Source organism: Parus major, chromosome 1 (genome assembly GCF_001522545.3).
Source record: "Parus major isolate Abel chromosome 1, Parus_major1.1, whole genome shotgun sequence".
Classification (NCBI taxonomy): domain Eukaryota; kingdom Metazoa; phylum Chordata; class Aves; order Passeriformes; family Paridae; genus Parus; species Parus major.
The window spans coordinates 3999439-4015267 of record NC_031768.1 but is presented as its reverse complement, the minus strand read 5'-3'; the positions used below and the strand labels follow the sequence as shown (position 1 = coordinate 4015267).

General features: G+C 45.1%; 1 protein-coding gene across 1 annotated transcript in view; it reads left to right on the top strand.

Moving 5' to 3' along the window:
- The first annotated feature begins 766 nt into the window (after nt 1-766).
- Nucleotides 767-15829, top strand: part of DSCAM (DS cell adhesion molecule) — a 439426-nt gene continuing 424363 nt past the window's right edge. The window contains exon 1 of the mRNA XM_015625504.2: nt 767-916. Coding sequence (XP_015480990.1) covers nt 874-916 — 43 coding nt within the window. The 5' untranslated portion in view covers nt 767-873. The remainder of the gene's footprint in view (nt 917-15829) is intronic.

Here is a 15829-nt window from a genome sequence, read left to right as displayed (position 1 = left end):
CTGGGCTGTGACCTTCTAGAAGGGCCCCCTCCTCCAGTCCCCCCACACGACTTGTCAACACATTAGTCATATACAACTCAGCTGATGCCAAACGGCCGCAGTTCAGCCAACTATTGAGAGGCAGGAAATTCTGCTGCCTTCTTCTATTGGTCTTGGGTTTTTCCACTGTGCGGACCTGGTGGTGCTTTAAGGCAGCGGAGGGCTGGGGTTAGCGCTGCTCCCTCCGCCGCGCCGGGAGCAGGGGAGGTGAGCAGCGGGCTCCGAGCGCTCCGAGCTGCCGGAGAGCGAGCCCAGGAGGGCAGCGCAGCCAGCAGAGGAGCAGGCGAGCGAGGAAGATGTGCCCGCCTGCCCGCCCGCCTGCCGCCGGGCCGAGGGGAGCCGTGTGAGGAGCAGCAAGAGCAGCAGCAGCAAGAGGAGGAGGAGGAGGAGGTGGAGGAGGTGGAGGAAGAGGAGGAGGAGGAGTGCGAGGAGCCGGCTCGCCGCGGCTCGGGGCCGGCCGCCGCTGCTGCTGCCGGGGATGCTGGTGTGGCCGCGCCGGAGGATTTTGTCACCTGTGGCCCTGCCCCCGCCGCCCTGCGGGCGCCTCCCCGAGCCAAGGACACACCTGGGCCCCGCCGCGCACCCGCCCCCCGCCCCCGCCGCCGGCCGCCTCTTCCCCCGCCCGAGCGCCGGGCGAGTGTCGGCGGAGCCGCGGGGCTGCAGGCGGGGCTGAGCGCTCGCTGGGCGGACGAGCGGCCCCGCAGGCTCCGAGCAGCCACCAGCCGAGCCAGGCGGCGGCCGGACCCGCTGCGCGCTGCCTGCCAGCTCCGGCCCGGCCGTGGGCGCGGCGGGCGAGGGCGAGCCCGGAGCGGGGAGCGGGGGAGCGGCGGGGGCATGTGGATGTTGGCCGTCGCCTTGCTCCACAGCATCTCGCATGGTGAGCCCCGCCGCGGGCGTCCCTTCCCTTGTCCCCATCCTTCTCCCTGTGCCGGCCGGGAAGGGGAGCGGGTCGCGGCGGTGGCTTTTGTGCCGGGAGCGCGGCGCTGGCTGCGGGAGAAGGGCGAGGAGCGAGAGCGCCGTGATCGCTTAAAGTCGCTCACCTCGCAAAGTGACAGCCCGGAACCTCCGTGCCTGCCTCCTTCGGAATGAGACGGTGCTGGCAGAGGCAAGGAGGCAGAGAGGCGCTTTTTCTTTCTTTCTCATCTGGAAAAGTACAGAATTTTTGCCAAGTGCCGTAGAAATCCGTCAGAGCACACGGGGATAATTTGAAGGGCTTTCATCCTAAGCGGTCGCATTGAGATATTGCTTCCTTTCGCAATTTTTTTTTTTTTTTTTAAATTCGCTCTCTGCTTTCATCTTGCGTTTTCACTTATATTTAAGAAGTAGTATTTTTAATTTATTTCACTTTCATCATTTCTCCGTGAAGGTACCTGCTCTGAATTTTTTTTTTTTTTCCTCACTCATATATGTAAAAATATGCACGGATAAGCATTACATCATCTGGAAAGGTTGAAGACTTTTAGTCAATTTTAAAGTTAGGAAGGGAAAATTAGAGTGGGGATAGAATAAGGGTAAACCTGTTATTCTTTAATTTCTATTTTTTTCCTTCTGTCAACTCTTTGACTGACAAACATTTATTGCAGTTTCTGTGCGTTTTTAATAGTGGGTTGGGGTATTTTGGAACATTTAGATATACATGATTGAAAACCATGACATGTATAAAAATATGCTCGAATTGCTTAAGTTTTATTAAAAATGCACGTTTGTCATTGCAGTTTTAAGGACAGAAAACAAATTCTTCTGGGGTGCCAGCTATTCTATTGCACTGCCTCCTCCGATCCGAGAACGTAACATTGCCTGTTATGCTTTCCACCCTGCCAGATAAATCAGATTAAACACACAATTCTCAAAATAGGCAAAGCAGGTAGAACAGGGAAAAGGGTTTCTGGTGTGGAATGAACGAGAGAGGAGCACAGGGCAAAGTGTGAGGTTTTCCTGAAGGATGGAAATAATTAAACCCCTGGCAGAGGGTGAGGGATGAATGCTGGATGAGGGTGCCTTCACATCTTCTTAAGTAGACACTGGATGAGAAAATGCATTGACAGGCATGGCTGGTCCAGTGTGAAGCGCTGGGGAGGGCAGAAATCAGGAGGTGAATCTTAAATGTGTGGATGTAGAGCAACCTTAAAAACATTTTTTTTTTGTCTCCTGCGTGCCTCAGAATACGAAAGGATTGAAATCCCCCAAAGTGTAAACTTGGAAATTTTTGGCATTTCTTAAGGAAACTGCAACAAGTTTTAACATTAAGAAAATTATCTATTTACTTATTTATTTATTTCTGTCAGGCAGCAGCACTGTGCATTTCTCTCTGTCCTCTCCAGCCAGATACCTTTGGGAGGGAGAGGTTTGCTGTTTATAGGACAGAAAGCATCAGCCTGGAAGTGCACTCTGACCAGTGCTATGCATTTAAAACTAGATTTACATAGAAATGAACTGTGTTTCTCTCCAGAAATCTTTAAAAAAAAAATTTAAAAAGCAGATTTTTTTTTCTACTGTACTGATGCCTTAAATTCAGTGTTCTAACCTACTCAGTCCCCCTTGCAAAGGTTTTTTGAAGAACAGAATAATTTTTGCTTTGTGAGGTCGAAGTACCATGAAAATCACTTCCATTTATTCCGTGATCTATGAAGTCAGCAGTAATTTCACTTTCAGTTTCCATGTGTTTTTGGATCACAGTCAAACCTGAATTTGTCTCCCAAAGACTGGAGTGTGTAATGTGTACATGATAGATGCATCTGCATGGATTCTGTGCTGCCATACAGCAACATCTGTACATTTGTGATTCCAGGGGGGCTAAAATTAAATGGTTTTGTGTATAGTAATATTCCAAGAAGAAAGCATTGTGAAAACATGTAGTGGGTGGTTTAACGATTCTTTGCCACTTAAAAAGTCTGTTTGTTTTTGGCATCATACTTGATGTCAAAATGCAGATTTTTAGGGTCTTTTTAAGGGAAATCTTTGAAGAAAATGGCACCTACCTTCATGTTAAGTCTGGATAAGATGGTTTTATTCATTGGTAACACTTCTTAGGACTTATTAGAGCCATTTTATCAGAGTCAAGAGTCGGAGAATAATATTTTTAAAGGACTTCAGATTTTAATGCAGTGTCATATCAGATATGTATCTCTTTGAAGGAAATGACTGCATATATAAATAGATATGTCACGTACACATTTATTTTCATTATTCTATCTATAACTCCATCTGAACTCCATTGTGTGACAGGCAGGGCTCTTTTATGAGTGTGTGTGGTGGGGGGTGACAGGTTTCTGCTTGGCTTTTGCCATTGCCTTTTTTCTTCCCTTATGGAACCACACCAGGTTTGCTTAACACACCAGCAACACACAGATGTATATATATATGTGTATAAATATATATATATACACACACACACACACCATACAGGTATAAGTGGTTTTTCATTGTGTTACATCTCATTCTGCTTTTAACTTTAAAATATGTGAGATTGTTCATGTTGATGTTTTCTTTTTTTTATTATTTTTTCCTTGGGGGAGAAATAGGTTAAAAATAAACCCATGGGTTTAACCCTGCAGTTGTAGTTTTGGCCTTAATTTCTGTTGGAGATAATGGGAACCATCTGAATAACAATAACAAGGTTGGCCCCCATATTTCCCCACAGTCACTCAGCACAAATACATTTTGTCAAATTAGATAGGAGCAGTGTCACTGGGAAGGCTTTATGTTTGTGAAATAGCTTCCTTCTGGGGACAATAAAATACTGACACGCTCTTCCATCCAATTAGTATTTCTGAAGCCTGAAACAAAAACCTCCCCAAATACCTGGTTAAAGTTGATGTATTTCGTGAGGGTTTTAAACTCTCTTTGCTGTGAGTTCCTTAAGAATACAGGTAACTATTAACCATAAATGCATTGCAGCCCTGGAAAGTGCGTGGGATGATATAGACATCAGTGGGAGCTCTGCAGCTGAATTCACTACCTTGAAAGCCTGAGTCATGCAGTTCTAATCCTGAGCAAGGCTTTTGAGTTGCCTTTCAGGGTTACTCCACCTGCACCACCTTCCCTGTTACTCTGCCTGAGTATTCCAGAAGTGAGCATTTCAAATGAGCAGCAGAAGCCTGCTGTAGCCTGCTCATAATTAGTAATGGGGCATTTCACTAATTACAGTGAGAGAAGGCAGGGGAGGCTCTGAGGGGAGAAAAGGCCTCCAAAATCCTGCCTCTTTTTGGTAATGACTGTCACCAAGCTAGCTCAGGTGCTGCTTTCAGAAATGAGGATCTTTCAGTGTCAGTCTGTGCTGTGGCTATGCTGAACCCATTTCCAGCCTTCTCTCTGGCTGCATTTCTTGCCTGCCCGTTGCCCATAGATGCTCTGCTGAAATCAATCGAGCATCGGGAGGCACCAATACAGCACAGGTGACACTAAAAATACATTTCCATTAAAATGATTTCCTGTTTGAATCCTCTCCCCGCCGTGTGTCTATCAATATGGGTTTTAGCAGCGTTTTGGAAGATGGAGAAGGATCACACTGAGCTGGGAGCAGGGGTTAGGCTGGAGGATGAGGAGCTGGAGAGAGGGTGGTGCTGAGAATCCCCCAAGAAAATGGTGATTCTCGGTGCTGGGGATGCAACACCCGAGCAAAAGAACAAGCTGCTGTCTTTGTAGAAACGTTCTGAGATACCTGCAGAGCTTATGTGGAATTGTGTAAGCACATCCTCACCTTGGGAAGTTGACTGGATGTGCAGGAAGCATTCAGCTTGGTGCTTGTGTGTGGATGGGGTGTTTTTAATCCGGTGTTACCCGAGCTATGGATAGCTGTTAATTAATCACCAAATGCCAAAGGGAGAAAAACTGTTATTGCTGGGCAGTCAGAGGACATGGGGGTAGCTATATCTGTTTCAAAAGGTGTGTCCCTCCTGTGCTCGGGGTGTGCTGCTCCCCCAGCTGCTGGGGCTGTCCGGGGGGATTTCCTCCCGTGCTGTGGGCAGTGGCTGTGCTGGAGCTGGAGCTACAGGACACTAGTGGGCAGCAAACCACAGAATCTGTGTCTTCCTGAGCTTTGGGAGCACACAGAGAGAGCTCAAAGAGGCGTTTTGCCTGTGTTTTGCTACCAAGTGTCGCTACAAACTGGTGGGAGCTGTGTCTTCTTCCCCGTAGCGCTGGCCAGCAGAGCTGTGTGACAGTGAGGGTGTTTTTGGGAGTGGTTCAAAGAGAGGCTGTTTTCTGCAAATTGTGAAAACAAACCTCTAAACCATCTTAAATAGGGCCTTAGCCAGCTCACAGCTTTTCGCTGTGATTTCATACAACCACAGAATGGTTTAATTTGGAAAAGCTCTTTGTGCCCAGCTGTTGTCCCAGCACTGCCAGGTCCAGCACTGAGCCCTGTCCCCAAGTGCCACATCTGCAGGTCTTTCAGATACCTCCAGGGAGGGTGACTGTTCCAAGGCTGGAGAACCCTTCCCATGAAGAAATTTTTCCCAATATCCAATCTAAACCTGTCTGGTGCAACTTGAGACCATTTCTTCTCATCCTATCCCTTGTTCCATAGTGAAAAGACCTCGACCCCCATCCTGCTTCACCTTCCTCTCATGGAGTTTTAGAGAGCCACAAGGGCCCCCTGAGCCTCCTTTGCTCCAGGCTGAGCCCCTTTCCCAGCTCCCTCAGCCCCTCCTGGGGCTCCAGACCCTTCCCAGCTCCCTCAGGGAGCTCCACAGGATTTTTCCAGTCCCTTCCCTTCCCTGGACACGCTCCAGCCCCTCCAGGGCTCTCTTGAAGTGAGGAGCCCTGAAATGAAAACAAGATTTGGGATGTATTTCAGTGGAATTTCCTCAGTGCTGCTGCTGAATCTGGAAAAGTTCAGAAGTTGATTTTAATTTTGTTTGTTCTTCAGTAAACTTTTTTTGTATAACATACTGCTAATTTGGATTATTTGGGGAAAATCTCATGGGTTTTGGTGGTTAGCTCATCCAGAATGTTCCTCCAGCTCATGAGTTGTGCAGGTCTGAGCTGAGCTCAGGTTGAGCCTGAATAAGAGACTTAACAAATCCACTGTTGGAATGACAAAAAAAAGCAGAAAACAGCAAAATAAAGCATCTTTCTGGGGGTGGGGGGTGGGGGGTCAGGGCAATGGATTGAGGAGAAAAATATATGGAATTTCCTGTTTTCTCCACAAAGTTTACTCTATTTAAAAAGTTAAGCTGTGTGTAGGATCAAGGCCTGTTTGAACATACCACTCATTTAGCCTTTGATTTTATTTGGCACATGCCATTTATCAATCTTATCTTGGTCTTGGTGTCTTTTCAGATTTGCAGTAGGAAGGACTAATTCCATCTTCTACTTTAAAAATTGAAGATGGGAGTGAAATATTATATTAATCTTTTATTCTAAGGTACATTTTTTTGTCATCTTTAAAGTGTTATTTCTTTTGAGTCATTGAAACTCTAAATATACTAAAAAATCCATTTAAGCAACATACATCAGAATACTTAATTTTTTCAAGGTGAATGTATAGGTGTCTGCAGTTAAATTGCTTTCCAATATATTTTCAGCTTTTTCATAATCTTATTCAATCATCACTTTCTTTTCATTTAGACTGTTATGAAATCAATGAAATTAAGATCTGAAATTGTAATTCTTCAAAAGAAGCTTTATCTTCTCCATCTTCACCTCCCTGCCCCTCAGAAACATTTTATTGGTGTTGTGGAAAATAAAATAACATAAAATGAGAGGTATTTAACAATAAAAGACTTTTGCAGCTCAGAGTTTTAGACCATGGAAGAGAACATCTTCAAGAACAAGCCACTGATTCCTCAGGCACTTGTTGGCACTGGGAGCTTTTCTTGTCGTTGCTTGTCTTTGGATACTGCCATTCTGGAAAACAAAAAAATCTTATTACCTCATAAATACATTTTTTTTTATATTTTTTGCCCCCATCAGAGCATTGGGTTGGTCATCAGCAAAATAAAAAGTAGGGTATGTCAATAAATGCCTTTCACAGTGGAGTGGGCAACAAATGCTGTGATCTGTTTTGAGGAAGGAAAGAAAGGCAAGTGGACGGACAAACAGGCTGACAGAGATTAGCAAGTCTTCCCAGCATCCCTATTTAAGCTATTTTTACTCAGAAGGCAGGGAGTAAGACTTAAGAGTGAGCCAGCAATCCTATTTATAGCAATCCATTTTTAAATGCAAAGGCTCTGAGAAGGAGAGTCACCTCCATCCTAAACACCAGCCTCCCTGGAGCAGCCCGGCCAGCCCAGCTGCATCCCTGATGTGCTCCTGCTGAAGCTTCCAGAAGGACAGAGCCCTTGGCAGTGCAGGAATTTGGGCCATGGGGCAGCCCAAGAGCAGGACTGAAAACAGCTTTGCTCCACATCCACGTGGCACAGACAAAGGCGCACACAGGGATCACCCGAGGAATTTTTTGCCCTGCTGCCTCTCCATGTATTCCCTTGGAGAGAGCGTGGCTCTCGGTGTAATTTGTCAGGGATACAGTTCCTTCTGAGATTTTAAAATAAACATATATATTTCTGCACATTTACATATGTAAATCTGCATAGCTTGTAGTTGCTTAAAAACTACTGCGTATGGAAAATTTGGCACTTGCTTTGCTGCCGAAGTGCGCTTGATGCTATTTTCTTCCAATTAATTACACTGTAATCCCATGCAGAAGATTTGTGCCTTAAGATTTATGTTTTTTGCTAGGCTAGAAATTATTCTCAGTAACTTTCTGCCATCTAAATTTTTGGAGTAACTTTGGGGAGGCCTCCAGTGTTTTTTAAGAATATCAGAAGCATATTCTTGAAATGACCGGCGCTATTTCAGCGCAGCTAGAATATAATTATACAGCACTGTAGCTGTAAATAGTTGCCTATCTACATAATCTACTCAGAGTGATTCTATAGATAAGATTGTAGGGTTGCTGTGTCTATATAAATGTCTGTTGGCGTGAAATCCTCTCATGTGGTTTTGCAAATTGAGTGGCTCACGCTGAGCCTGCACGCTCGGGGCGTTCGTCTCTCGCCACTGCAGACTGGCAGCCCCCAGTGGCTCCAGGTTTTGGGTTCCACAGAATTCAGGAATTTGTGGGGGAGCTTGCTCCTTGCTCTGTTCTTTAGGAGGTTCTCCATGATAACAACTCGCCCAGTAACGTTTTCTAGAGGTTTAGTGTGGAGTTCAAGTAACAAATGTCAGTCTTCGAAGCGTGGTTTTTGTTTAAGCTCCTGTTTTAGCTGGGAAGAGTTTTTGGGATGCTGGAAGGAGTAGGCTTGGAGGAATCCATGTGTTGTTGTTACACTGCACTCCACAAGTCTCATGGTAGGATTTGAGTGCACCCAAATCTCCATGGTTGCTTTTTTTAACCAGGCCATGGCAAGGTGATGCATAAAGTGCAAGCTCTGGCTTCTGTTGAATTCTCTTGTGCAATTGTTTTTTCTATCATAAATCACTGTGGTTCAGGGTTTGTTTGTTTGTTTTTGTTTTTTGGTATTACCTTCTGAAGTCTTTGGAGTTTTCTGTGTGAGTTTTATTAGGAATTTTGGCCCTGACTCAGGAAAATACTGTGAGTGCATAAAGTCAGTCCCTTGATAATTATGAGTTGAGCATGTGACAAGCTGTTAGAACACTCCTGGCTTGAGCTAAGGACAGAACAAGTCCTTGACAAAGTCCTTTTTGTTATGAAAAGCAGATTCAGATGTCCCTGGAATGGGATCTTGCTGGAAAAAATGTCATTCAAGCAGGATAGGCTTTAGGTGGACCTCAGCTCAAACAGGAAAGTGGTTCACCATCCACACTACACACTGTCCACCTGAACCTTTTCCTCTCATTAAGTGGCTTTTCTGTGGGGCAGTTTAAAAGCCAGCTCACATATTATTTCTAGACAAGTCAACTGTAATTTGTGTCGCAACTGCAGTTGTGAAGTACAAAGCAAAGTGTTTGCTGTGTCATGATATGAAGGAAGTAATTTGGGAAGCTGTCAGTGAAACAGAAGTTCTCCAGCTATGTTTGCAGACATCCAATGTTGAGAGTTTTTTGTATAGTTAAGTGATTTTCAGATGTCTGCAGTAGTATTTGCATTATATTTCTTTATGCTTTTAGCTGTATTTTTTAAGGAAGCTTTCTTTTGAATCTTTCTTTCTAGTTTTGTAGCGTGACCTCGAGGTTTCTCCTCCACAATGACAACCTTTTCCACAGCCCTGTTGTGTAGGGGCTCTAGAAACCAGATTTTTTGTCATTTCAAGCACAGGGAGTGAGGTTCACCTCACTATGGGACTCGAGTGATGGGTGGTGATTACCATGGTTTTTGTTGTGTCAGATGTGGCTGAGGCTTTTTGTTCTGAACATTTTATAAATCCATGTCTATAAAACATAGAATGAATGCTCAGGGGAGAGGGAGGGATGGGGGCACAAACACAACTTTTTGTGGGGAGGGCAAAGGAAGTGCAAAGGGTGAGTTGGGTCTGCACAGGTGTCCAGACAGTCATGTAAGGTGTGGTGAGAAGAGGGAGGGCATTCACAGGGCATGGATCCCTCTGGGACAGCAGTCCCTGGAGGACAGATTTGAGCTGGACAGGTTATGGTGAAGGACCCTGAGGTCTTGGCTTCAGTTTGAGTGGGAATGCAAAGCTGAGCATGTTCCCTTGTGAGCTGTGGGTGGAGAACACGACAGAATGTGGCTTTGGGACTACCCAGTGCTCTGTTTTGGCTGCTGGTCTGTGCCAGAGGAAGCTGGTGCTCCCCATGGATCCTGCTGTGTGCCAAGGGACAGGGAGCTCAAAGTCCCAGCTGCCCTTGTCCTTCACTGCCTGAGCTCAGATTTTTCTTTCATTCTTATCTACTCCTGTTATTTAATCCCTGCTCTAGGCTTAAATTTGAGGCCTACTACCTGTCTTCTCTCTGCATTTTTCATAGCTATTTATATTTATTTTGCCTCTTCCCCTGAGGCAAATGGATTTGGGGGAGCGGAGGAGATCAAGGATGGACAGCAATCTCATGAATGTCAGTGTGGCTGTAGGGTAGGAAGGGCAAGTTCCTCATCTGAGCAAAGGAGGAAGGAGCTGAGCTCCTTTATTGGGCAGGAGGGAGATAATTAATCCTCAGGAAAAGAGGCTGAGCTGTCAGGCTCTCAGAGGAGCCCTGGCAGGGGTGATTTGCTGTTCAGCTGTTGGGAGCTGTCAGGTTTGCTGCAGTGGGGTTTGCTCAGAGCAGATCTCCCAGCCTGGCTGCCGGGGCCTCTCGGGGTGGGAAATTGTGGGAGCACTCCTGGAGAGGAGCAGCTCCCCAGTTCCCCACTGGAGAGCAGATCTCTGTAGCAAACTGGAGAGATCTGAGTCCTCATTGAGTCCTGAGGAACACCAAACAGTCATGGTGGGAACACAGCCTGCAGTAGGGAATGTTTGCTTTTATTTTTATTTTTATTTTTTCAGGGGAAGAAGGAAAAGATTAGGTTTTATCTTTTCTGTCCTACTCTAGAGTAAAAATCTTGTCCAAAAATCTTCTGTTCTTTGGCAGTTTTTGCCTTTATCTGTTGTGCTCATGCTTGAGGGGCAGTGTGGTTTCAGAGATGTGACTGCATGTGCTCAAACTGTGCTTGTCCCACTGGTGATGGAGCTGGAGGCCTTTTGGGATATCCAGCCACTGGCACACGTGAAGGCAGTGCAGGGCAAGAGAAATGCCTGTCTGAAGATGCTCCAGCTGCAGCAGTTCAGTGCATATTTATTAAGTCCAAAAGTTAGTCCCTAGTGGATAAAAGCAATTACAGCATTTCTACCACATCTCAAAATGTGTTTCCATAGAAGAGAATAATGCTGGGCCTTAGTAGTTTCAAACAGACTTAATGAGATTTAAAAAAAAAATAAAAAATTATAAATAATAGTAATCTGACTGCTACTTAATTTCAAGAGGTTTTGAGATTTTTTGGTGTCAGTAAATTGAGTTTCTGTCCTGTCTGTGTTCCAGGATAACAGCCTTGTTTGCTCACCATGTGATGCAGTTGCTCTCCTTCCCCACAGTTCCTGCTGCTTTCAGTCCCTGCCGTGGACACTCATTGGAATAATTGGGGTGGGGGTTAAGGTCAGCAGAGCATCTCAGCTCTGCCATTTCCTAAGGCATGTGCAGCTGGGCTGGTGCTCAGAAAAATTTACACAAAATAAGTAGCAGGTATGAAACATCTTCCAAGTGGAAAATGAAGGCATCATGGCATGGCACAGTGCTGGTGCTCCTACGGGGTGGGACGTGGGAGATGCAGGGAGCTGGGCTGGGTTTGCAGCAGGGGATGCTCTCACTTGGCTCAGCACCTTCCAGAGGGCAGGAAGAGAGATTTAGGGGTGATTTTGGGGGGATGGTTGCTGTGTTCCATGTCTCTGATCACGGTGCAGTCTCAGGTGATGTTACCAGCTCTGCATACCTCCCCTCACACTTTGCCTTGTTGCAGCTTTTGGGGTGAGGTACAAAATCTCCTGAGTTTGCTTCCAAGCTGTTGCTTGGAAAGAAACAAACAGGAATTTAAAACTAAATGTTTTAAACAAGTAACATATTTTAGACCTCGTAACTTTTAAATCTTAATGGAAGTACTTTCACTTTTTAATTAAAAAATTGTCTCCACATTTGGTGGTATAGGATCTCTCTGAGTCAGGAGTGTGTGCAGTATGGTGATTTTACCTTCCTGTCAGTGAGAATCTGATTTATTGCCTTATAAAATTGGGTGACCTGAACAACCTGGTCTAGTGGAAGGTGCCCATGGCAGGGGGATTGGAGCATCTTTAAGGTCCCTTCCAACCACAAACCATTCCATGTGGGGTTTTTTTATTATTTTATTATTTTTCATCTATCATCACTTACTGAAAGTGTGACAGTGCTTTAAAGGAACATGCAACTGTGTTGCTGGGAGGTTTTCTGGCATCATCCCCTGCAAAGAAGAGCTGCTTCCTGCTTTCTTGAGAGTTTCCAGACTCTCAATATTGATTGCACGTAGGAGGGTGCCCAATATGGGCAAACCCCAAGGTAAATTTTCCCTGTGCTCTATCTGGCTACCTTATTTTATTAGTGTACACTCATTCTGAGGAGCTGAAAGGATTATTAGTAATAGCTCTGTAAGAGGGATACAATCAATTTAAATTAGCTCACGCTTGAGCCTGTGTGATCTGGTGCCTTTAAAATGTAGGTAAGCAGCTCATCATTTTGCTCCCTTACATAACATTGTAGGAAACTTTTCCCAAGCCCAATCTTGTGGCACGTAGGCACATGGTTAATTGTGGGCCAGTGATTGGATTCCATGATCTCTGAGGTCTCTTCTAATCTCAGTGATTTTATGATCTTCTCTCTATAAATGTTGCAGTCCATTACATTTGGATGTTTTTTTATGTCCAGAATTATCCACTTGAAAACATAAACACTTATCCAGAGTAATTCAGCTGTGTTATTTTGTGTAAAAAAATCAAACAAGAGACACCTCTGAAGATTCTTTTCCCTGTCCAAGTCCTGCTTCTCCCCTTCCTCCTTTCCATAAATTCTTCCCGTCCATATATCTCATCCTAACGAGTGTCATTTGATTGTGTGGGTAAACACCAGGGGTGATTTTCCTGGTCTCCCCAGATTTCTGCCTTATAAAAGTGGTATGATTTTGCCAGGAAAGCCAGACAGTTTTTCACAGCAAAGCTCCCTTAATATCTCCTGCTTTTCCATTCTTGCCTGCCCCGAGCCAAAGAAACCCAGCTGATTTAGACTAATTATTTCAAATGCAGTTTGTAAAAGGATGCTAATACTTTGCTGTATCCCTGAAGGTCATCTAAGCGATCCATAGTTAAACATTCATGTGGGAGACTCTGGGGGAAACAGTAAGGGATGATTATAATGGAAACACAGTGGGCTGAAGTGTGTGCTCGTGCTCGAGCCCTCACAAGGCAAACCAGGGTGTAGTGGAGTGTTCCTGTGCTTTCACAGCTCTTAAATCTGAATAAACTAAAGCCTGCAGACCCTGCTCCAACATCTTCCACTGTGTGATCCAGCACTGCTTCAAACTGCTTCTTCAGCACCACAATCCTCAATCTCTGTTGTGTTTTATTAAGGGGGAAAAAAAAAATAAATAAAATTATCTGTGCACGATCTCACGTCATTAAAATGTGCTGGGTGCCCAAGGTGTTTCTTCGTCTGTTCCTCTGGCAGCTTTTCCCCTCAAGTGATTATGCTAATTAGTGTTTGATCAGATGATTAAATTATAATTCGATTAATCCTACGTGCTAAACGCTCTGAATGCATTTCCACTGCCTGAATGCCTTGTGCTTAAGCATTCCTGTTTGCAGCTTGATAGGAGGCTCCTGCCTTTCCCCGTGCCTAATGGATTTTCTGTATTAAACCCACTACGGTTCCTTGTAACACTGGGATGCAGGGGAAAGGGCTTTTTGTTTTCCTCCTCTGCTGCACAGAGCCAGGAGTAAGTAGGTTCCTCCTAGAGGATTTGAAGGTTTCCAGGGGTTACAAAAAATAACAGAGGGGAAAAAGGTTCTAAGCTTTTTATTTTCTGTTGATGTATACTCACCCCATGTCCCATTCATAACTCATAACTTCCCAAGGCAAAAAACTGGTACAGCTAAATCCTCAGTCTGTTTGCATTCTGAGTGTTTTTTTCCCCAAATAATTCCCTCCTTTTCAAAGCAAAAATCTATTGTTTTGGTCCAGAGACTCTCTTCTTTGCAGAACGAATTTTCTGTCTGTGTGAGAGTGGGGTAGAGAGAGAGAGAAGGTTGTCTCTACTCCTACTACCTGCTTTGCCCTCCTTTTTCCACCAGGTTTATTTTTGCATGCCATCTCTAGGAGGTAATCTCCAGCAAGGGTGTGGAATGAAGAACACACTGAAATTACAACCTTGGTGCTGCTGAGAGATTAATGCTCAGCTGCAGCATTGCTTTCTTTGTCTTTGGGGTCCTGCATTTTTAGGTCATCTAATTTCATATAAGTCAGTTCTACAGTGCTTGAGAAAAACAAAAGAACCAATAATAACATTAAAATTTCTTAAACATGAGGTGGTTTAGCTTTCAATATTAAATATTTACAGGTGTTACATAGCTGAACATGTTAACTGGCTTCTCTGTTTTTTATGGAGGTAGGCACCAGTGTCCCTCTGTCAGATAGTAATGAGTGGCTGGAGTTTAGAGGGAGGATGTTAAATTTAAATCCCTTGGTTTGTTTCCATCCTACAGTGCAGAAAACACTACCATGGAACAGCCTCCCTCCCTCTTCCCCTCTCTCCCTCTCCTGCATTTATCTCAGGGGAAGTGTGAAACAGATTGAGCACAGGGTTGCCAAGACCTGTCTAGGGGGATTTTGCTTCTTTGTACCCCAGGTGTGGGAAGGTAGAGCGAGGGAATAGGGATGTAAAGGATGTTTTCTCTTCCCTCTCCTTCCCTTTGTTTACCCAAAAAGCTGTCAGAGATTCATAGAGCTCCTTTAACATCTTATTTTGCTCCTTTCAGACTGTCTAGGAAAGAGATTTTACCTGTGAGGTGACTGGCATGCTACAATCTATTGCCAGCTACAAACCAGTGTGGGGTAAATGAGTCCTCTGCTAGTAAAGCCACAGAGGCCAAAAGCACCTTCACTCTCTCAAGTGCAGGTGTGTGGCTGTGATGGAACCCTGAGATCTCGTCATTTAATAAAATCTGTGCCCTGCCAATGATTTCAGCCTCGTCCTTTGCCAGAGACCCCATCCTGGGAGCCTTCCCTCACCCTTGGCTCACCAGTTTGCATTCTTGCCTCAGTGCTACTCCCTCCAAACAGATTGTGGGCAGATGTTGGTTCTGCCAACATCTGCACAGATTTAAGGAATTTAAACCTATGGCTGTCTCCTGCTATGTGTTTGGGAGGGGGAATTGCCCCGATCCCACACAGGATGGATGCAAAACCCCTGCTTTATATGGCAGCTGGGCCACTCTGTGAACCCCTCTGCCTTCAGGGTTTGTGGGGTGCAGTGCTCCATCTGGAAGGCAGTGATGAGAAGCTGCAGGCAGTAATACCTTCAACCCATGCAGATAAATAGATCTGGAAGTAGGCTTGTGTCACCATCCTCATTTTAGAACCGAAAGAATTAGGCTAAGCTGAATTAAGGCTCTAATTCTAAATGAAAGTGCTAGCTTAGGATGCTGCTTAGCTCATTCTTTTTAAAAGTTTAATTTCAGATTCATTTCCTGAGTATCCCCATGTGGACAGGTCCTCAGACTCTGCCTGGCCTTGGGTAAGCTACTTAAGCTTGTGAGCTGAGGACGTTACTGCAAAATACACTAAAGCATGTGTGGGAAGTGCCCTGGGAATTCCATGGGAGATAACTGGATGCCTGCCTTTTTGTTTATTTATTTATTTTATTTTTGGTTTGGTTTTGTTTATTTAGCACCCTCAGTGAGGTCCTCCAGACAGAAATCAGCTTTGCAAAGGTGATCTTGGAGTAGGGGAAAGATGTGGAAAATGGCTGTGCTGGATTCCAGGCTATTCCACTGAAGTCTCTAACTCACCTCCCTGCCTGTGCAGTGGGAACACATCCCCTGCCCACCTGACAAGTGCTTTTTTGGGTGGATATAAATATCCTTAGAGCTGTGAACCTCTGGAAGTAGAGGAATCCGTGGTGAGCAGTGTGAAGAAACCTTTGGAAAACGCCATCTCCGTGTCACTGAGTCATCCTTGCTCTTTCCCTGGGAAGAACACATTCCAATAGTCCAGCAGCAGAGGTCAGTGCTGATTTGCATTGGAGAGGCAAATCTGAGCTCCCAAGGAAGGGGTAACCTATCCACATCCCCTGTGTCCAAAAAACACCCCACCACACTCTTCA